Source organism: Nicotiana tabacum, chromosome 17 (genome assembly GCF_000715075.1).
Source record: "Nicotiana tabacum cultivar K326 chromosome 17, ASM71507v2, whole genome shotgun sequence".
NCBI classification, from domain to species: domain Eukaryota; kingdom Viridiplantae; phylum Streptophyta; class Magnoliopsida; order Solanales; family Solanaceae; genus Nicotiana; species Nicotiana tabacum.
In genome coordinates this window covers 45,116,638-45,139,972 of record NC_134096.1, presented here as the reverse complement: position 1 = coordinate 45,139,972, position 23,335 = coordinate 45,116,638, and the positions used below count along the sequence as shown (strand labels likewise).

General features: G+C 37.8%; 1 protein-coding gene across 1 annotated transcript; it reads left to right on the top strand.

Annotated features, from left to right (window-relative positions):
• Nucleotides 1-13,516: 13,516 nt before the first annotated feature.
• Nucleotides 13,517-21,669, top strand: LOC107822982 (ras-related protein Rab5). Its single transcript, NM_001326111.1, is given in 7 exon segments — nucleotides 13,517-13,555; nucleotides 13,685-13,762; nucleotides 13,856-14,023; nucleotides 15,082-15,130; nucleotides 15,367-15,440; nucleotides 16,059-16,152; nucleotides 21,569-21,669. Coding segments are annotated over 7 exon segments (603 nt in total).
• The last annotated feature ends 1,666 nt before the right edge of the window (nucleotides 21,670-23,335 follow it).

Here is a 23,335-nt window from a genome sequence, read left to right as displayed (position 1 = left end):
AGGAAGACTGCGGAAGTGTAGGTGTTAAATCTGAGTTGGAAAGATATATTGGTGACGGACAAGAGCCATTGTATGGTGATTCTGATGACTTTAAAATCTTAGATTGGTGGAAAATTATTGTGCCTCGATTTCCTATTCTATCTGAGTTAGCTCGTGATGTATTAGCCATTCCAATTTCAAGTGTTGCATCGGAATGTGCATTTAGCACCGGTGGCCGCTATCTTGATTCATTTAGAAGTTCATTGAATCCTCGGTTGGTGCAAAGTCTTGTTTGTGTTCAAGATTGGTTTAGATGTGAGGGTACTCCTATTAATGTTGAAGAAGATTTGGAGTTTCTTGAGCAAATTGAACTTGGTAAGATTTTGCGTTTTATGAGTGTTCTAGTGAAAATTAGTTTGCTTTGTAAGTTTAAATGACACACTTTATCAAATTATATTTAGATATGTCAAAGAGCGAAAGAGAAACTTGCATTGTTGAAAGAGATACTAGCATTGTTGATGCATAGTTTGAACAAGTGGTAAGTTTAAAGATTTGCTTGTTTTATGATATCCTTTATTCCTTTTGTTATTTATAATTAAAAATATTTTATTAACTTGTGATCTTTTTTTTTGTAGGTTCAACTATGCCTCGTGGTCCTAAAGCTAAATTGCATATTTGGGAATATTTTGAGCTAGTTGAAGTAAATGAAGAATCCCACAAAGCAAAGTGCCTTCATTGTGGTCGAGTTTATAATTGTCATCTGAAGTATTATGGCACTATTGGCTTAGTGAAACATATTATGAAGTGTCTCATGCCTCATCCAGTGATTCGTATTTAAGACTTTAAGTATCATTTTCTAGACTTACTTTGTGGCATGTGGGTTGTGGCTAGTTTGCCACTGTTTTGTTGTTTGGTGATGTCGTGATGGTATTTCTATTTTCTAGACTTGTTTTGGACTTTGGTAGCTATTTGGTGATCCTCATCCACTGTTTTGTTGTTTGGTGATGCCACTGTTTTGAACCAACTGTTGGTAATTGTTTGCCCTTTGGTAGATGTTTGGTGATTTTATTTGATTGCTAATGGAGATTTACTCAACCTAGAGGGGTATGTCTGATTATGCATTGGTTAATCATAAACAGAATGACAGAATCAGAATGCATGCCAAAGAGATGCAAAAAAGCTTTCAATTCTTAGAATAATTAGTCTATGTTACACCTTTTTGATTTTAATATGAAAATTAGAATGGAATCAGTGGACATTGCCCCCAGTGGAATGAAAATTTCTGATTTTCTGATTTTAAAAAACATAAAACAGTGGCACGTCTATTATAATCTCTGCCAATTCTTAGAATCAGTGGCACATCTATTATATTCAGTTATATAAGTAGTCTACATTGGATATAAAAATCTTGAACCGTTAATAACCGAAAAATTAAACCGCAAAAAACCGAATCGAACTTTGAAAAAACCGCACCGAACCGTAAATACTTTGGTTTGATTTGGTTATTAAAATTACAATACCAAAAACCGATAAACTGAGCCGTACTTTCATAATAACCAACCGACGCCCACCCCTACATTGCGTGCAGATTACGAATGTTGATGTTGTTGTGTTCGATGGGAGTTGGATTGGAATATGTACATGCGTCCCTATTGTAACTGTCTCTTGTTCATGGTAGCCTTAGATTTTAAAACTCTGTTTATGTACTTTTCAAATAGAAAGTGTATTTAGTTCATATCAGCTTTGTAAACTCTATTCTTAGAAGCTCATGATTTGTACTACCAGTCTTTGGGGATTGTATAAGATTCAGATAATTCCTTTGTTTAATTGTCTTATTAAAAAGTTAATTAAAATTGGATAGTTATTAGTTAGCTTACCTAGCGGGTTAGGTTAGGTGCCATCACGACTAGTGGATTTTGGGTCGTGACACCTTCCCCCGAGCGCAGCCCCGAAACCGATCGCCAAGAAGTTTCGCATGCCCGAAATTCCTAAATATAATGTAACGACCGACCCCAACGTACACGTCACCTCTTATACATGTGCCATTAAAGGGAGCGATCTAGAGGACGACGAGATCGAATCTCTATTATTGAAAAAATTCGGCGAAACCCTGTCAAAGGGAGCAATAATATGGTATCATAATTTACCGTCTAACTCTATCGATTATTTTGCTATGCTTGCAGATTCTTTCATAAAAGCACACGCTGGAGCCATTAAGGTCGAGACCAGGAAGTCGGACCTTTTCAAGGTAAGACAAAAAGATAACGAGATGCTAAGGGAATTCGTATCTCATTGCCAAATGGAACCAATAGATCTACCACCAGTCATAGATGATTGGGCTGTTCAAGCTTTCACTCAAGGTCTAAACGAATAAAGCTCGATGGATTCACGGCGGTTGAAGCAGAACCTGATCGACTAACCAGTTGTTACCTGGGCCGATGTACACAATCGGTATCAATCGAAGATCAGAGTTGAAGACGACCAATTAGGTTTTGGGTCCGTTATTAAAAGGGACATCGGCCGAGAACCAAGGTCGAACAAGGACCGATATCGGTCGTATAACAGAGATAGCAGGGGCAGCGAACCTACACGCAACTCCGTACGAGGTGAAAGGAGAAGTGATCGAGGCCAAGGGTCTCGAGGGTTGATGAACAAGAATGGGTTCGACAGGCATATCAGACCTAAGGAAGCACCATGGTTATCAGAATATAACTTCAACGTCAATGCATCCGCCATCGTGTCGGCTATCGGACGCATCAAAGAAACTATGTGGCCTCGACCTCTGCAGTCCGATCCAGCCCAGAGAAATCCCAATCAAATGTGCAAATATCATGGCACACATGGCCAAAGAACCGAAGACTGGAGGCAATTAAGAGAGGAGGTTGCCCCTTTATTCAATGAGGGGCACTTCCAGAATTTTTAAGTGACAAGGCCAAAAACCATTTCAAAAACAGAGATTACAATAGACAAAACGAATATATCAAGTAGTTCGATTATCAAGTTCGATACAAGAAAGTTACTTCATGATAACAAGGTCTCGATAGGAAAAATTGTAAGGGCCAAATGGTCAAACGAACCATGCCCATGTAGTTTACTCGAGTGCTGGCACAAAACATGAACACATGTATAATGACTTATAAAGAAAAATTTCTTTTTTACCGATATCCTATATCCTAGAAAGATTCTTCTATTTCGTGATCTATTAGGCAAATAAGCTTAAGGATCGACCATGACCGGAGTTTGAAAACTTACCCCAGAAATCGAGGGCTGCCAACCGAAAAATCACTTCGGGCTGTTTTCAATTCGAGTTCGAGCAAACACTCACTCATCCATAAAGCCTAAGGGTTACATCAGTTCGAGTTCGAGCAAGTACTCACTCGATCATAAAGCCCAAGGGCTACTCTTAAGTCGAGTTCGAACAAACACTCACTCGACCATAAAGCCTAAGGGCTACACCATTTCAAGTTTGAGAAAACACTCACTCGACCATTAAGCCTAAAGGCTATATTAATTCGAGTTCGAGCAAACACTCACTCAACCATTAAGCCTAAAGGCTACATTACTTTGAGTTCGAGTAAACACTCACTCGACCATTAAGCCTAAGGGATACGTTACTTCGAGTTCGAGCAAACACTCACTCGACCATAAAGCATAAGGGCCACATCAGTTCGAGTTCGAGCAAACACTCACTCGACCATAAAGCCCAAGGGCTACTCTTATTTCGAGTTCGAGCAACCACTCACTCTAACATTAATCCTAAAGGTTGCATCAGTTCGAGTTCGACCAAACACTCACTTGACCATAAAGCCTAAGGGCTACATTAATTCGAGTTCGAGCAAACACTCACTCGACCATTAAGCCTAAGGGCTACATTACCTCGAGTTCGAGCTAACGTTCACTCGACCATAAAGCCTAAGGGCTACATTAGTTCGAGTTTGAGCAAACACTCACTCGACCATAAAAGCCTAAAGGCAACATTACTTCGAGTTCGAGCAAACACTCGCTCGACCATTAAGTCTAAGGGCTACATTACTTTGAGTTCAAGCAAACACTCACTCGACCATAAAGCATAAGGGCCACATCAGTTCGAGTTCAAGAAAACACTCACTCGACCATAAAGCCCAAGGGCTACTCTTACTTCAAGTTCGAGCAACCACTCACTCGACCATTAATCATAAAGGCTACATCAGTTCGAGTTCGAGAAAACACTCACTCGACCATAAAGCCTAAGGGCTACATTAATTCGAGTTCGAGCAAACACTCACTCAACCATTAAGCCTAAGGGCTACATTACTTTGAGTTCGAGCTAACGTTCACTCGACCATAAAGCCTAAGGGCTACATTAGTTTGAGTTCGAGAAAACACTCACTCGACCATAAAAGCCTAAAGGCTACACCATTTCGAGTTCGAGCAAACACTCACTCGACCACTAAGCCTAAAGGCTACATTAATTCGAGTTCGAGCAAACACTCACTCAACCATTAAGCCTAAGGGCTACATTACTTCGAGTTCAAGAAAACACTCACTCGACCATAAAGCCCAAGGGATACTCTTACTTCGAGTTTGAGCAACCACTTACTCGACCATTAAGCTTAAAGGCTACATCAGTTATAGTTCGAGCAAACACTCACTCGACCATAAAGCCTAAGGGCTACATTAATTCGAGTTCGAGCAAACACTCACTCGACCATTAAGCCTAAGGGCTACATTACTTCGAGTTCGAGCTAATATTCACTCGACCATAAAGCCTAAGGCCTACATTAGTTCGAGTTCAAGCAAACACTCACTCAACCATAAAAGCCTAAAGGCTACACCATTTCGAGTTCGAGCAAATACTCACTCGACCATTAAGCCTAAAGGCTACATTAATTCGAGTTCGAGCAAACACTCACTCGACCATTAAGCCTAAGGGCTACATTACTTCGAGTTCGAGCAAATGCTCACTCGACCATAAAGCCTAAGGGCTACTCTTAATTTGAGTTCGAGCAAACACTCACTCAACCATAAAGCCTAAGGGCTGTTTCCATTTTGAGTTCGAGCATGTACTCATTCGGTTATAGAACTACACTAGTCCGACTTCGATCAAATTGCCCAAAGCCTCGAACTTATGAACAAAATTTTCATAAGGCATGAATAAAATGAGATTTTCACAAGGCAGCAAATGAAATAAAGGCAAGTCGGAAAAGAAAGAGATCTTTATATATATGCGAATATTTACAAGGTCCGATCAAGACCCTACACAAAAGATCAAAAATGAAAAATCCTAAGGTTCCAGATTTTCTTCGGAGGCAGCTTCTACTCCATCGAGGTCCTCCCCGCTCTCAAACTCGCTCTTGCTCTCGTCATCATCATCATCATCATCATCATCATCATCGGAGGATAGTGCTCCAGCATCGGCTTCATGCTCTCTAGCCTTTATAATCTCGTCGGCAAGATCGAAACCCCGAGTGTGGATCTCCTCGAGGGTTTCCCTCCGAGATTGGCATTTGGCGAGTTCAGCAATCTAATATGCTTGAGTTTGAGAGGTCTCAGCTGCCTCTCTCGCTTGTACTTGATCGGCTTCAGCATCGGCTCGGTAAACAACCACGATCGCATCTGCCTCGGCTTTAGCCTTTTCTGCTTCAGATTTGGCCTGCGCAAGTTTGGAAGCCAACCGAGCTTCGAGCTCCCCTATTTTCTTTTCCTGAGCCAAGATCTTCTCTGTCATGCCTCGAAACTAACCTTTGGTCGATGACAATTGGGATAAAGCAGTCTCTTTTTCTACAGCAAAGCGGTCCATACCTTCTTTCCAACCCAAGGTCTCCGCCTTCAGCATATCGACCTCCTCGTGGAGCTGCCCGATCATCTCGATCTTCTGTTGCAGCTGTGAGATTGAAATGTTAACCACCGTTCCTGAATTGATCCCATGAGCTTTTAAGATTTTCGTTACCTGCTCAATCAGGTCAGACTGATCTTGGTGAGCCTTGGCTAACTCGGCTCGGAGGTCCTTGATCTCCTCTTCTCTTTGCCCACAGAGAAGTTTAAGGGCATTTCTCTCCTCCGTGAGACCTCGAAAGTCAGCCTCATACTGACTCAGCTCAGCTTGAGATCGATAAAATGCTTCCCGATGAAGCGTTGAGGCCTACGCAGAAAGAAGAAAAGAAGTTAGACAAAAAGAGAAAAACGAACACAAGAGTAATGCTAACAAGGGGAGTTAAGGCTTACCCGATTCATAGCTTGTTGCGCTTCATTGAAAAGTCTCGATGCCTCGCCGGAGTCCTTCCTTGAGACCTCCAAGTCGCTCAGACCATTAGCATCTTCGACCACAGTAAAAAAATCACGGAATGGATCTTCCCTTTCGTGGTCTCCTTCGATAGAGAAGGTCTTCAAGGCCCGAGCCTCTTGAATCGTCTCCTAGGAAAACGAGGGAAGCATCGGGGAGCCCCCAATTTCTATTGCCCCAAGTGGATCACTTGGGGCGTTCTTTCCATCTCGGGGAGCCTCGAGATCAGCCTCTACAGTCATACCTACCGTTTGCTCATTATGGTGGGAAGCATCCTCAATCTTCGACGACTCGAGGACTTCGCCCAAGTCTCTTCCCGAGACTCCCTCATCTCAAGATGGAATCTCCGCAACCTTCACCGATTTAGTATCCGTTGGGGCCTCGGTACTCATTTTCTCTCGGGCCACCAGCCCGGAGTCGTCTTTTTCCTCTTCTTCGTCTTCATCCCTTAGACGCCGACCAGAGTCTTCGGTCAAGAGGATGATGTTCTTCCTCGTCTTGCGATCCGCCTTCTTCTTAGGTCCTGGATTCTCAGAGGTTGAGATCTTTTTTCTCTTTTTATTCTTTGCCGGTTTCGGTACCGGGATCGAAGTCTCCTCCTCACTAGATAGGGGCCTCACAACAACATCTTTGCCAAGGCCTGTATGAAAAGAAAACAAATAAGGAATGCTTTAACAAAATCATCAAAGACGTAAGAAAGAGGCTTACCATGAGTTTTGGCCTCCTATCGGCCCTTTGATAAATCACACCACGAGCGCTCGGCATACGTAGAGGTCGAGGTCAAGCCCCGAACCCAGCTCATGAGGTTAGGAATTGCACTGGGCATCCAGGCAACCGCTACATCACAGAAAGGGATACCGATGAGAAATAAACAAAGAAGCAAAGCAATAAACATGAGCTAACAGTAGGATTATACTTACACTTCATATTCTATTTCTCGAAAAATGGCATCTTCTCGGCTGGGATTAGATCGGAAGTCCTCACTCGAACGAACCGGCCCATCCAGCCTCGGTCCTTATCATCGCCTATGCTCGAGAACAACACTTTGGTAGCCTGACGTTGGAGTTTTATTAACCCGCCTCGATATAGGCCTGATAAGGTGGTCGAGGGTAAAAGGCATCCCCTCAATTTTGCTCACGAAGAACCGGAGCAGAATAACAATTTGCCAAAAGAAAATATGGATTTGGCCTAGGGTTATTTGATACTAACAACAAAAATCGACAATAACGGGGTCGAGGGGGCCTAACGTGAAAGGGTAAATGTAAACACTTAAAAACCGTTCCACATGGGTGGTGATATCTTATACGGGAGTCGGGATCACCACTTCTTTATTCTCCCAGTTGCAATCTTTCTTTACCTGCTTAAGATATCCCTCGGTTATCGAGCATATATACCTCGATACTGGCTCGCATCGACCGGGAACCGACGAGGCTTTGCCGGTCTTAAAGTCTTGAAAGCGGAAGTGAGAACACACGCCCCGGGAATACATTCCTCAGGTCGTGGCTCCACCGATGTTTTGTCGCCGGCAGACCGTAAAGAAGAAGCGTTTTCTTTTTTAGGAACAGTTTTTGACGTTTTCACCATTTGGATTTGAAGTTAAAAATAGAGGGAGATGATAAGATTTGGTATTCTACAAAGAGGTTAGCAGTGAAAATCGCAGATTTGCAGACGAAGAACTCAGAAGATGCAAAAAAGAACTTAGTAGATTTGGAGATTGGAAATTTAAAAGTAAAAAATGGTGAAGAGAGGAGCTATTTATAGAATTGGCGATGACGATTAAATATCAGCAGTGGTCGGCCATCGTTCGACGCACATTTAATGCCTTGGTAACTGAACAAACGAGACATGTATCACGTACGTCATGGTCGGGCTCGATGCAGACGTCAGTGTATATCTAGTCATATCGTTGGAAAATCATATCATTTCTCGCCACATTCTTTCCGAGAAACGAGGGGACTATCTGTATACAGTCAAATTCGAGTTTGCCCTACGTGTAATTAGTCGAGATTGGAACATGATGAACCGAGGGTCATCATTGTAAAATCGAGATAAGAAATAAAGCAAGGTTATCAAGCTCAAGATTCAGGGACTGATCAATTTCGAGCTATGATATGAAGTAGTGTTATCGAGCTCAAGAGGCAGAAACCGATCAATACTGAGCCCGAGTCAATATCGAGCTCGAGTCAATATCGAGCTCGAGATACGAAGATCGACCAATACCAAGATCGACCAAAATCGAGGTAAGAGATAGAGAGTCGTTGTAGCCGCACTTAGGGAGAGAATCTCGGCGGGAATTAAGGAAAGGCTAATTACCTAATCTATCATGTGATCCCCGCTATGTATTTTTTATTATATCCAAAGTAAGATTTTTCCACTATATGAAGAATGAGTATCATTTCTGTAAGGGGACATTGAACATCAAGAGAAGCAAACATTGATAAACTCACATTTCAAAGATTATTACACTGATATATAAGAGAGATTATCCTTTTTGAGCTTTGACATTGATTCATCTTGCTTGTTTATAAATCATTCTCTACTCAATTTGGTTTGTATTTCATTCCTTTTTTACAATCAATGTTCGATATATATTTCTACATACTTTTTTGATTTGTACCAAGTTATACCACATATCCTTAGAACTACGTATAAATTCAACTCTATCCGTTTTTCGGATAAACAACTTGTGTTGAATCATTATCTGTTATAACTTAACTTGATGGTATAAATGTGTGTGTATAATATATATATATACACAAGTATAAATAACAGATGCGGTATTTGAGGAGCACTTTGAAAGGTAGGAAAAGCTGTTGACTTGTGGACTATATTAGTTATTAAGCTTTAACTTGTTGGTTTAGTTTCTCCTTTCTTTTGTTATTGGATAGGCAGCAATAGCAGTGAACTGGGTTTTGGTGCAACATCAGAATAGCGTGGAGCACAAGGTATTAAAGGATGTGCTAGGCTACTAGCTGCTAACTAGGTTTCCCAACTTCATTCTTTACTAACCAGCTACACGACAAAAGAATTTACTGCGTTTATATCAAACATAGTAATACTAATTTAATTTTAGGAATCAAATACTTACTAAAAACAAATTTAATATTAAGAAGTAGTTAACCTCAATTTGGTAATAAATATCTTGCATTCATAAGTTTGGTTTAAACACTTCACATAAAGTGCAAACTTATCCACAGAAGACAATTGCGTTAATCTTTTTTGACATTTCGAGCCAAAAAGATACTCATCAAGTCAAAGAACACCTCAAACCTATTCCTACTGTCTTTCAACCTCTCAGGAGTCGATCTTGAATCACGTCAGACTTCGTCCCAATCTTTAATCGGGTAAAGCCGTAATTTATTTCACAAAAAAAAAAAAAAAACGTAAATCTATACAGTGCACAAATGGTATTTTTCTTTATCTTTCAACTTCTGAAGAATGCTGATAAGAGCAGAGATGGTGAATTTATTCAACTTTTGAAGAATGAGCTTAAATATATTCATATTAATATCTTACTCTCATATTTCTGAAGAATATGAGCAATAATTCAAAATATTACCGTAATGAGTGAAGTAGACCAAAACTTTAATCTCTCTTTTGAATATCCTTTGGTATCATGAGGGAGAAGTTACATATATTTCCGACAAACTTTAGTAGCACAATTCCCTTCCAAATTCACCTTAAATTTACTTTAGTCGGAAAGTGCTAAATTTAAAATAGCATATATATGAAGATAAGAAACATGAAAATAACAGTAACAATCAACACGGATTCCAAAGAGAAGGCCAAAAATCTTACATGTTATAAGACGTGTAACATACCAACCTACCAAGAACTTAGAGGTAGCAGAAACAAATGAAAAAGAAGAAGAAGATAAAACTACAACTTATCCAAAGGCAAACACAAGCCACTCCATATTAGACTCTTATGAGTAAGGTTATAAAAAATACTCCACAAGAAATTGAGCACACCATCAGCTCTAAAATTTGCAAACTTACACAAGGTAAAAATAATAAAACGAAGATGTCAATATGCTTTCGGTTCATTGGTCAGGATGTCATCTCTTGGACAGCTGAGGTAATGACGAATAACAACTGAACCCACAATCATAAAAATCAGGTGAACTAGGCATATATATTAATCGTTACGTTAAAATTGCACAAATAGAATCGCGTAATTTAACTATTTTGGGTTGGCGCAACAAAAGGAGAGGCCTTTAAACCCAGAGAAACTAACTTTGCAAAAAATTAGAAAATTTTCAAAAAGTTCTCCTCTCTACCCACCATCTTCACTCTTCGTATTTTCTCCTCGACTTTCCAAAATGGATCTAAGCATGGGCTTTGTCTAGCGACATCCAACCAATGTGAAACCACACAATTGGCGCAAAAATTGCATGAGGCGCCCTATTTGGTCGTTTTTTTTAACTTATACCCGTTTTATTTTTCCGTTTGTATCCGTATCCATTTTTTTTTGTTAAAAGCATTTTAAAAAGACGATTTTGCCCTTCTTTAATAAAAAACTATTAACAAACTGCAGGACAAAAATTTAAGCATATTTAGACTGAAGTTTTAGCAAATAAACTAAAAAACTTCAGCTTGTTTAGACTGAAATTACGGATAAAACTCAGGACAAAACTGTAGATTGCGTTACAAAACTTCAGCATGTTTTGGTCTGAAATTTTAGCAAATGAACTAAATAATTTCAGCATGCATTAGCAAAAACTCTTTAGAAAATTACATACTGCAAGACAAAAATTTAAGCATGTGTAGTCTGAAATTTTAGCAAATGAACTAAAAAATTTCAGCATGTTTCGTCTGAAATTTTAGCAAATAAACTAAATAACTTCAGTATGTTTTGTCTGAAATTTTAGCAAATGAACTAAATAACTTCAACATCCATTAGCAAAAACTCATTATAAAATTACATACTACAAGACAAAAACTTAAGCATATTTAGTCTGAAGTTTTAGCAAATGAACTAAATAACTTAAGCATGTTTAGTTTGAAATTTTAGAAAATGAACTAAATAACTTAAGCATGTTTAGTCTGAAATTTTAGCAAATGAACTAAATAACTTAAGTATGTTTAGTCTGAAGTTTTAGCAAATGAACTAAAAAAATTTAAGCATATTTAGTCTGAAATTTTAGCAAATGAACTAAATAACTTAAGCATGTTTAGTATGAAGTTTTAGCAAATGAACTAAATAACTTAAGCATGTTTAGTCTGAAATTTTAGCAAATGAACTAAATAATTTAAGCATGTTTAGTCTGAAATTTTAGCAAATGAACTAAATAATTTCACCATGTTTAGACTGAAGTTTCGGATAAAATTCATGGCAAAACTGTAGACTGCAGGATAAATAATTTTAGCATGTATTAGCATGAAGTTTTAGTTTCAATGTGAAACAACTTCATGTTATATTAGCATGAAGTTTTAGCTTCAACATGAAACAACTTCATGCTACATTAGCATGAAGTTTAGGCTTCAAGGTGAAACAACTTCATGCAAGTGTGATTCTGAAGATAAATCTGAACAAGTTTCTGATTTTTTTTATAAAGTTGCTGAGAGGAGAGGAGGAAATCATTTTATATCTTTTGTTATGGGTGTAATTGTCATATTATTACGGATTTTTTGTGAGATGGCTACCAAATCAATAATTTTAAAAAATAGGGTACAAGTTAGAAGGTGGCACAAATATACGGTACAACTGCAAATCCCCCAACAATTGATGGTGGGTGGGATTTCATTGTGTAAAGATCCATTAATTAGATGGCCCAACTAATTTTATTAGTTAGATGAATGGACAAGAAAAGTCCAAAGAAAAGGAATCCCTTGGTCTTCAACTTTTTTTTTGTGAGAAAATGACCTTCTATAACCCTTCAAAATTTTAATAGCCCGTATATTTTCTCCATTGACACGAAATGGCCCTCCGACCAAAACATATTATATCTAATAGTCCGAAATGTCTATTTTATATATTTTTTGTATAGTGACAGTTTATTTTGTATATTTTTTTTGTATAATGACAGTCTATTTTATATAAATTTTTGTATAGCGACACTCTATTTTATATAAATTTTTGTATAGCGACACTCTATTTTGTATATATTTTGTATATTGACAGTCTATTTAGTATATTTTTGTATAGTGACAGTCTATTATATATATATTTTGTATAGTGACGGTCTATTTAATATATTTTTTGTATAATGACAATCTATTTTTATATATATTTTGTATAGTGACAATATATTATATATAAATTATATAGTGAGAGTCCTATATAATTTCTCTTGCATTCTTTTGTTTCTAGTTGGTTGTAATAGATTTGCCTACAACCTTGAATTTATGTGAAGCTCATTGGTTAAGGTATAGAAGCTACATACAGAATTGAGTAAGATGACAGGTACAACATTGGCATCATAAATCAAACTCCAAAGGTGACATACTGCTTATGAATGTGAACATGTCATCGACAATGTACAACATAAAGAAAGCAAAGAATATTTGTTCGACAAACAATGGACCTTGTCGCCTCAATCTATCATACCCTTTTACCTAATATGCTGTTCTCACAACACATGATACTATAAGTACCCAACTAGTACATTTTTACAAAACCTAAAAAAAGACTTAATATGAGAATACAACTTACTCCTACAATAAGAGGAAGAGTTTTTGAAACTAATACACCAACGACTCTCTATTAAATCCGACGACTCTTTCTTCTCGTTTTATTTACTATTTTTGGGGATTTTGATATTATGAAAATCTAGATCTAAAAGATGGTTTGCTTGCTATTTGGATTTCGGCAGATCTGGCCGGTATATAGCTTTTCCGGTGATCGTGAATTATTCGGCCACTGCTGCAACCAGTGAAGTTTTCTGGCTAAATTATTTTGGGCCGAAAATTATTTTTCCAGTGAACCTGTGTTTGTGCTTGTGGGTCAGATATATAATTCAGTGGCTAGTCATTATAATTATTTTTGGGCTATAAAAAGTATATTGTAATTTGGGGTTAACAAGTGTTATAAGTTTGGCTCGGAGCGACTATAAATGAATTTTGCTCAACTTTTGTTGAGGCCTTCCAGCTTACGTTAGGCGCCAAGCTAAGCTCTTTATTTATTTATCCGCGTCAATTTTCCACTTCCTTCCAATTGGAGGTTTTAGGCCTTCCAACTGTCTCTTCCATTAATTTCGTCTCTTAATAGCTTACAACTCAATATCTCAGAAACACACTGTAAATTCTTCATTTTTACCTCATCAGTCATTTGATCATGGCGTCAAGCGGTCACAATAATCTCAATGCAAAACTCGTAAGTCTAATTCATGCAAGCATCAATTCCTATGTAAAATCCTTTTTATTGCTTCTGTTAAAAGCCTTTTTTTTCTCTATTAATCATTTATGGATTAAATTTTGATGGTGAATTTAATTGACTCTTCAGGTGTTATTAGGGGACATGGGAGCTGGTAAATCAAGCTTGGTTATACGATTCGTCAAGGGTCAATTCCTTGAATTCCAGGTATTTTCCCTTCTTTACAAGCCTTCAATTTTTGACTTTTTAGGGTTTTTTCCCCTAGTTCTCAAGTCCTTGTAATTTTGTTGATGATCACAGGAATCGACGATCGGAGCGGCGTTCTTTTCGTCAACGGTGTCAGTTAACAATGCAACGGTGAAGTTTGAGATCTGGGATACTGCTGGTCAGGAGAGGTACCACAGCTTAGCGCCTATGTACTACAGAGGTGCTGCAACTGCTATCATCGTGTATGACATCACAAGCACTGTAAGATTCTTTTGATCAACAACAACTAGTTGGAGTCAGCTATATATAGTACTCCCTAAGTCATGTTGTTTGACTGGACACGGGATTTAAGTTAAAAAGAAATTTTTTTGAACCAAACCTTAGATATTGGTGTGATTGTATATTAAGGGGTCAAATGAGAAGTTTTTAGTTAAATTGTTTATAAATATAGAAAAGTATCTTCTTCTTTTTTTCGGACTAAAAAAGCAAGTGCATCTTATAAATTGGGACAGAGAGAGTAATATATATTCAGCTCATTGGTCTGCTTCAACTTGATCCACATGGATTACAATGAGGATCGTTAAAGGGCTTATAACTATCCCACTTGATAAATTTAGTCTCATGGGTTTGGCCCTCATGTTCAGTCTGTAATCAAATTGCAATTGAATGGGTCTTATGAATGCAATAATTTTGGCTTTATGCTAGTTGCCTGAATGCATTGGTATTGCAACGTGGAAAGGAATAATAGAGTAGTCGGTAACAGAGGTAGCTTCATTCTGTGCATTAGCTTGCAAGAACTGCATTTATGCTTGTTCTTCACTTACTTGTTCTCTTTATGCTTTTATGGACATTTTTGGACCCTGGAGAGCAGCTGGGCTTGAGTGGATGAAAGTAGTAGTTTGATTTGTCATTCATGTTGAATTAGGACTACAGGCAGAATATTTGTTCATGTTTGCTTTTGCTTTCCCTTTGTCGATTTTGCTTCTGCTTAATTATCATTATCATCAGGGTTGGAGCTAGAAATTTCAATTCAAGGGGGACAATTATAAAGTCTTAAACAATTTAAGTTAGTGTTTTTCTCTTAGGAATGGCCGTTTCACTAAAATTGTAAAAATGTTATTAAAATCTTAAGGAGCTAGAAGATCATTTTCCTAAAGTTCATTTGTTTGGCGTCTTATGGCCAACACTTGGCATTGGGCAGCATCACGCTTTGCTGTGCATGTGTGCTGTCTAATTGTGTGTGCCTATGTCTATGCATGTCAATTTAGATAATATCATTTTCATTCTTGGTGTAATCTTCTTTTTCCTTCTTAACTTAGGAGTCATTTGCACGAGCAAAGAAATGGGTTCAAGAGTTGCAGAAGCAAGGTGCTTATCTGTCAAGTTATCTACTTTATTCGAATCGAAAAGTTAGAATATTTTTTCTTTATCAGTTTATTGCAAACAATATAGAGATCTACAAACATCTTTTTTATCCATTTCTCTGTGTTGTCCTGTACTCCATTACTTTATTTCCTTATGACTCAAATAAGGTTATTAAAGGTATCACAACTTCATCTGAATATATTTTTCGGTAAAGTGAAGTATTTTTGACAATTGCACAGGTAATCCCAACATGGTCATGGCTCTTGCTGGAAACAAAGCCGATCTAGAAGATAAGAGGAGGGTGACTGCAGAAGTAAGTGTTTTCTTTCTTTCTTTCTTTCTTTCTTTCTTTCTTGCCTTGTGGGTAAACATGGTAATGCCTACCATATTCTTATTTGAGGTTACTTTGATTGCACTTGTCCAACCATCTGATTGGAAGCACAATTCTTGTATTGATTTCATCATATTGTGTCTGGTCTCAATTCTATAGTATAGTTCTACACATTTCCTATCTCTAAACTGTTATGGAATTTGTAAAAAGTAGTTATGAATGCTCTCATTTTGTCTATTAAGTTTTATTATACATTGAGGATAACTGATTTTTGACAGAGAAACATGTCACTGGCCTATAGATACCCGGTTCAAATAATGTAAAATTGAAACACTCATTCTTGTGGTCTGTAGGAATCAACTCGTGCAATCCAGAGATAAAGGAAAAGTCTGCTGGCTTTCCTTTTTTGAAATGCTATTCTATAATTGAGTTTCTCGCAATTAAAAGATATGTAATCAGAACTTGGCATTTGTTATTAATAACTTATTCTACTGGGTTAGTCACTTTCCATTTTCTAAAATTTACCATTAATTGGGTAGTTAAATTTCTTTGCTGTTTTGTGGTCCATGATATATAGTTTTCTTGATACGGCTTTTGCAGGAAGCACGTCTGTACGCAGAGGAAAACGGTCTTTTTTTCATGGAAACCTCTGCGAAAACTGCTACCAATGTCAATGATATTTTCTACGAAATAGGTATATTCCATTGTTTTGGTGCTTTGCATGTTTCCTTTTATTGGTCTCTTTGTTTTTCATCTGTTCTTTTCAGTGGCTTATGCCACAGTAGGTGAAACATTCTACTACTCAGGCTTCTGAAATTTGACTGTGTACAGGGTCAGTCTTGAATTATAGGTTTCCTTTCTTGTTATCCTTGTGCTATGCAATTGTCACGACCCAAATACCTAACCAGTCGTGATGGCGCCTATCGTGGAACTAGGCAAGCCGACATTCTCAATATGCTTTCAATATATAACAGAAGTGAGCTAAAGAAATTAAACTAACTAAAGGTTTACATAATAACGGGATAAAAACCCAAAACACAAGTGCGGAATGATAGTCCGACATCGGGGTGTCACTAAGTCATGGGCATCTAACAACCAATCTAGAAACAGAGTCTATTACAGTCTGTGCCAAATGCCAATACAAGAGAGAAAAGATAATAAGAAAGGAGAAACAACGGCTGTGGACGCCGACAACTACCTCGTAAGTCTTCGATAATCAGCCCGCGCATGAACTCAGCGACCGCCAGAACCGTACACACTTGGATCTACACATGCAGTGCAGGGTGTAGCATGAGTACAACCAACTCAGCAAGTAACAAAATTAAATAAGGAACTGAGAAGCAGTGACGAACTATAAAAATACAGATCATTTCAAAAGTTTTCAGTAAAGTGTGAACATGCTTTCAAATCCGGTGGTATAAGTCAAATCAGTTCGAGCTCAAGTAAACCAGATATGAATCTTCCAGAAATTTCACAACAACAACAGATAACAACTAAGTGCAACAATAAATAAAAGCAAGTACAGCCTCTCAAAACAGCAGTCACTCAACTTATCTCAACAACTCATACTCTCGGCTCTCAGCCCTCAATACACACTCTCAATAGGTACTTGCGCTCACCGGGTGTGTACAGACTCCGGAGGGGCTCCTTCAGCCCAAGTGCTATATTGCTGCGGCGTGCAGTCCGATCCAATATTGTTGCGGTGTGCAACTCGATCCAATATTGTTGCGGCGTGCAACCCGATCCAATAATATATATATAGCCCGAAGGCTTGTTGCGGCGTGCAACCCGATCCATATACCTCACAGCTCGCAGCTCGGCGCTGAGGCCCTATCTCAATCACTAACCTCTCCAGCCCCTCGGGCTCACAGAATATCATAATAATTAGCCCAAACAGAGAATACAACAAGTATTAACAAGAAATGAGAGGGAACAGAGATATAACACACACGTAAGACTGTGACTGAGTACAAAACAACAATTAACAGTCAATTCAATAAGTATTCGACCGCGGCGGGTCCCAACAGTGATATCATATGGCCTAAGCATGGTTTCTAACATGAAAGGCAGTCAATTACTCAAAGGCAAGGATAAACAAGTAATAAAAATGGCTATTCGACTTTACAGTCTCACGGGACGGACCAAGTCGCAATCCCACACGGTGCACGCTCACACGCCCGTCACCTAGCATGTGCGTCACCTCCAAATATTCACATCATACCAATACTCAGGGTTTCATACCCTCAAAACCAGATTTAAGACTGTTACTTACCTCAACCGCGCAGAAATCCTACTCTGAAATGCCTTTGCCTCTCGAATCGGCCTCCAAATGCCCCGAATCTAGCCACAAACAGTACGAGATAATCAATATTGGCTAAAAGGATCAATTCCACAAGAAAACTACTAAAATATAGTCCAAAATCCGAAATCGGCTCTACCCGCCTCCCGGGACCACGTATCGAAACCCGACGAAAGTCACAAAACCCGAAAGCCCATTCACTCACGAGTCTAACCATACCAAATTTATCAAAATCCGACCTAAATTGCTCCTCCAAAACCCCAAAATTCACTCTCCAATTCCCAAGCCCTAATCTCCCAAATCTCACCTCAAACACTCACCAACTAGGTGGGAAATACCATTATTGAAGATAAATAGGCACAAGAAACTTACCTCAGTGATTACTCAGAAATCTCTCTCAAAATCCCCAAAATCCGAGCTCAAAAATGATGAAAATGGTGAAAAATCTCGAAGTGTTCTATTTATAGGTTCTGCCCAGACTGCTCACACCTGCAGCTCCATATCCGCATCTGCGGGCAAAGCCCCGCTTCTGCGGGAAAATCCCTAAACACTGCCTCCGCTCCTGCGATCAAGTGACCGTATCTGCGCTCTTCGCGGGTGCGTGAACTACATCGCACCTGCGGTCCAAACTCGCACCTGCGCCCCTACATCCGCTTCTGCGACCATCGCAGGTGCGGGAATGCCATCGCACCTGTGTCCTCTGCCCAGGTCCTCCTTAGCCGCATCTGCGGCTCCTCCTTCGCTTCTGCGGGCTCGCACTTGCGGTTCCCACTCCGCAGGTGCGGTTACACCGATAACAGCATCTTCAACTGCAAGTTCCTCAACTTCCATCAAGCCGTTAACCACCCGAAATCACCCCGAGGCCTCCGGGACCTCAACCAATTATACCAACAAGTCCTATAACCCGATACGAACTTAGTCGAACCTTCGAATCCCTCAAAACAACATCAAAACACCAAATTACACCCGGATTCAAGCCTAAAGAATTTCTAAACTTCCGAATTCCACAACGACGCAGAAACCTACCAAACCACATCCGATTGACCTCAAATTTTATACACAAGTAAAAAATGACACCATGAACCTATTCCAACTTCCGGAAATCCAATCCGACCCCGATATCGAAATTTTCACTGCCGGCCAAAAATTGCCAAAATTCTAACTTTCGCCAATTCAAGCCTAATTCTACCACGTGCCTCCGAATCACATTCCGGACGCGTTTCTAAGTCCAAAATCGCCTAACGGAGCTAACGGAACCATAAAAATTCAAATCTCTTCCTTCTATCTCCATTTCTGTTATGAAATAAAAGCAATTTAGTAATACATGAACAAAAAATGGAGATAGAGAGACCATCTAGAAGATGCATCTATTAAGACCATAAAATATCTAAATGAACCACTATGTGGGTGAATAGGTCCACAAATATAGATTATTCTCATCTATTGTCTCAATATGAAATCCATTTCGACGGATATCTTTAAAACTCAACAAGTTCCTCTTGGACTTGGAGGAGAACATTGCATTCTCTATAATAAGTATTGTTCCATTAGGCAGAATTATAGTAGCTTTTCCAGAGCATTCAATTAGATTACTACTACCAAAAATTGTAGTAGTATTTGCCTTACACATACTTAAATGAGAGAAATATTTCTTCTCTTTGAATATTGTATGTGTCGTACATGAATCAATTAAGCAAATATTTTTACAATTGAACTTTGATCCAAGAGATATCCATATTTGCGTCCCATGATTTAACATACAAAAAAAAGTATATGAATAAATATTAGTATTTTCAGAGAAAAAGAAAAAAATAAATTTAAACTAATTATTCAATAATGACCTTTTAATGCAATTTCGAGCAAACTTAGACAAATAATAAGTCAAACTCTCCCACCATTATGAATACTCAAAGGTATAGAAGTTATAAGTTGGTTGAAATGATTAAGGGATATATATTGAGAATTAAATAGATGTGTAGAGAGAAATAGCTAATTACGTGAATCAATGACGCAAGCTATAAATATGACGCAAGCCATTTCTATTCATTTGCTTTAAAAATTGACGTTTAAGAAAACAACAAAACAATGTCAAATAATTTTACCAATAAGTATGTTTTAGAAAAATCATTTGCTTGAACACAAATATTATAGGCTGACAAACCTTGAACACAAATATTATAGGCAGACAAACCTTGAACACAAATATTATAAGTGCGTACAAATCTGTTATAGAATACTAGAACTATATTTAATTAAAACGAACTAATACTATTCCATAAAATATATAGTACTAATTGATACTAATGACTACTACTCATGTAAAGAAGTGTGATTACATGATGTTTATTCACTAGTTACTACGAATATGCAAAAAAAAAAAAACATTAATCAAACTACTCAATCATCTTTAACCACGGATCCATCACCGATCAAGTGGTCTATTTTTCCATCAGGGTGCTAAAAAAAGTCTGCCATATCCAGGTGGGTGGGTGATGTCAAATTCATTGTCATAGACAAAATTAGTTTCAGGACATCTATTCTTTAGAGATGCTTGATAAAGCTCAACCAAATGTTTTGGTATGTGACAAATATTTGCCCAATGGCCTTTTCCACCGCAACGATAGCATTCAGTTTCTGAACCCTTTGTCTTTGATTTCTCATCTTTCCCTTTACACTTTTGGAAGTTACTTTTCTTTGGAGAATGATTAACACTAGGAAAATTTCTTCATTGGCCACGGCCACGAACAGGGCCACGACCTTTTCCACGCTTAGCATAATGGGAATACACCTCATCCACTTTAGGCAATGGTGTAGACCTAGTGGGTCGATTTTCGTGATTTCTCATAAGCAAGTCGTTGTTTCGTTCAGCCACAAAAGGAAGACAAATCAACTCAGAGTACTTCTTGAAACCTTTCTCTCGGTACTGCTGTTGCAAGACCATATTGGAGGCATGAAACGTTGTGAACGTTTTTTCAAGCATATCATAGTCACTGATACTATTTCCACAGAGTTTCAACTTAGAAGTAATTCTGATCATCGCAGAATTATATTTAGAAACAGACTTAAAGTTTTGGAGTCTCAGATGAGCCCAATCATATCGTGCTTGTAAAGAGTGACCAACTTTAAGTTGTCATATCTTTCCTTTAAGCCATTCCACAAAACAAGTGGATCTTTGACTGTGAGATATTCTATTTTTAACCCTTCATCAAGGTGATGTCGCAAGAAAATCAAGGCCTTAACAAAGTCTTGGGTAGATGCTTTATTTCTATCTTTAATGGCGTCTCCAAGACCCATTGCATCTAAATGGATTTTAGCATCCAACACCCATGTCATATAGTTCTTGCCCAAATTTCAAGGGCAACGAACTTTCTTTTCATAATATCAGTCATAGTTAAAAGAGGAGAAAAATTATACCTTAGTCTTCTCAAAGAGCTTCTTGAGACGGTAGAATTTCGTACTGATAACGTGTTATAAAATAAAAGCAATTTAGTAAAACATGAACAAGAAATGGAAATAGAGAGAAGGAAGAGATTTTATTTCTTCTTCAATTGTGTTTTCTTTCCATCTATTACAATGCCTTTATATAGGCATGAAAAAATGTGTCATTGAATATGTCATTAAGCATTTGAGAGGAAGATAGACATCCACCGTAATTTGATTTTACTTATAACATTTATTGTTTATGTTTTATATTTTGGTTGTTACTTCCCAGACTGTGGTTTTAGGAGGTCTCACTTCTATTTTGCATGTCAGAGAAGTTAAATTTCTCTTTAGTACCTGCTGCCCTAACTTCTGAGTTGGAATCCTACAGCTAAACGGTTGCCTAGAGCTCAACCTGCACAAAATCCGGCAGGAATGGTACTAGTCGACAAACCAGCGCAAGGATCACAAGCTGCATCATGCTGTACTTAAGTATTATCATCTCTATCGCTCCATTCATTCCGTGAACATCACCCATCATTTCCAGACGTTGCTTGCTTTTCATGCTGTGCTGTTACTGGGTTTGAAGTCAGGAAAATGGGAGCCGCGTTGTTTACTCTGAAATACCCAGTAGAATATGTAGACTATGTACTCTTTTGTTTGTTTAGTCTGTAAATAGTTGGAATTTCCTACGACCTCTTACCCCCAACTTATCATTGATAATTGGACGCTGTTACTCCCAAAAAACTATGTATAGGTTAATAAGCTTTGCCCAATTAAGTTAAGATTGGAGCAGCAGAACTCAAATATTATGTATTGCGAGACAGTGATTAAATAATAAAAAAATTAGAAAGATTCGTTTAAGGTTAAGCTGATTGTAACTGAAATTAATCCGTTTGATAGAAACCAGTGTTTTAAAAGGCGGGGCGTGCGGCGGAGCGTTTTACCTATAACGAGGCGCAACATGTATTTTAAATTTTTTTATTTATAAATTAATAAAAAGCATAATAATATAAAATTTATAGAAAGTACATTAAAAGTTTAAGAAAATATTACAAATGATTAAAGAAACTCATAAAAAATAAAATATCTAGCATGTTTGTACCAGCATAAACAATCAATAATGTTTATGTTACTACGAAATATAAATCAACTATAGTATCTTAACTTTCAAATAATAAGAAAATCATACTTTCTTAATAAATATTATTAAATAAATATTTTACCTTCCTAAAAGTTAATAATTAATAAACTTCACATGTTCTATAAGTTAAAATATTACTCCTTTATGAACAAATACAAAATTACTTTCAAATAATAAAATATTAAAAGTTTGATAATTTTGAGAGATAAAATCTAAGACATGATGGGCAATATCAAGTGATTGGCTATCTATTTTAGAAGACTATTCAAAATATATTTACTCTCATGTTGTTCTCAGTTACTAAATATGCAATATAATATCTCATTATTTAAGGTGCTCTCAATCTTATAGTAGATGAATACAACTTTAATCTTTCATTTGTTAAAGAATTTGGAGGGTCTACAATGTTGCTGCCATGTGACCAGGAGGTCACGGGTTCGAGCCGTGGAAACAGCCTCTTGCAGAAATGTTGGGTAAGATTGCGTACGATAGACCCTTGTGGTCTGCCTCTTCCCCGGACCCTGCATATAGCGAGAGTTTAGTGCATCGGGCTGCCCTTTTACAATGCTAATTAGGAATTTTGACATATAATTTGAGTAAGAACTGTTGGGCGAGTCCCATGTTAGGCATGTTATGAGCGCACAATGGGATGTTTGAAGTGTAAGCTTCACGGAACTAAACCCCACGCGTGAGTCTCAAGGCGTTTTGAAAGTGCCCCGCCCAAGGGCGAGCCCCCAAAAAGCTTTTTAAAACATTGTGGTAACTTGTCAAGAAATAGAAAAAGAAAACGGCAGACAATGTTAGTCTAGGATATAGTTTTACTTTGTTGTTAAACAAATCTTTTTTTAACAACTTTACCATATATTTTAGAGATTATAGAAAACGCAAACAAGTGGAGAAGTTGTTCTGAGTATTTACTTCAATTCTGGACCTAAGCAAACTTTGGATGTGTTGGATCATAATTTTTCATTGATTGAAATTTATTGTGTTGACTGAATAAATTTCGATGTTATA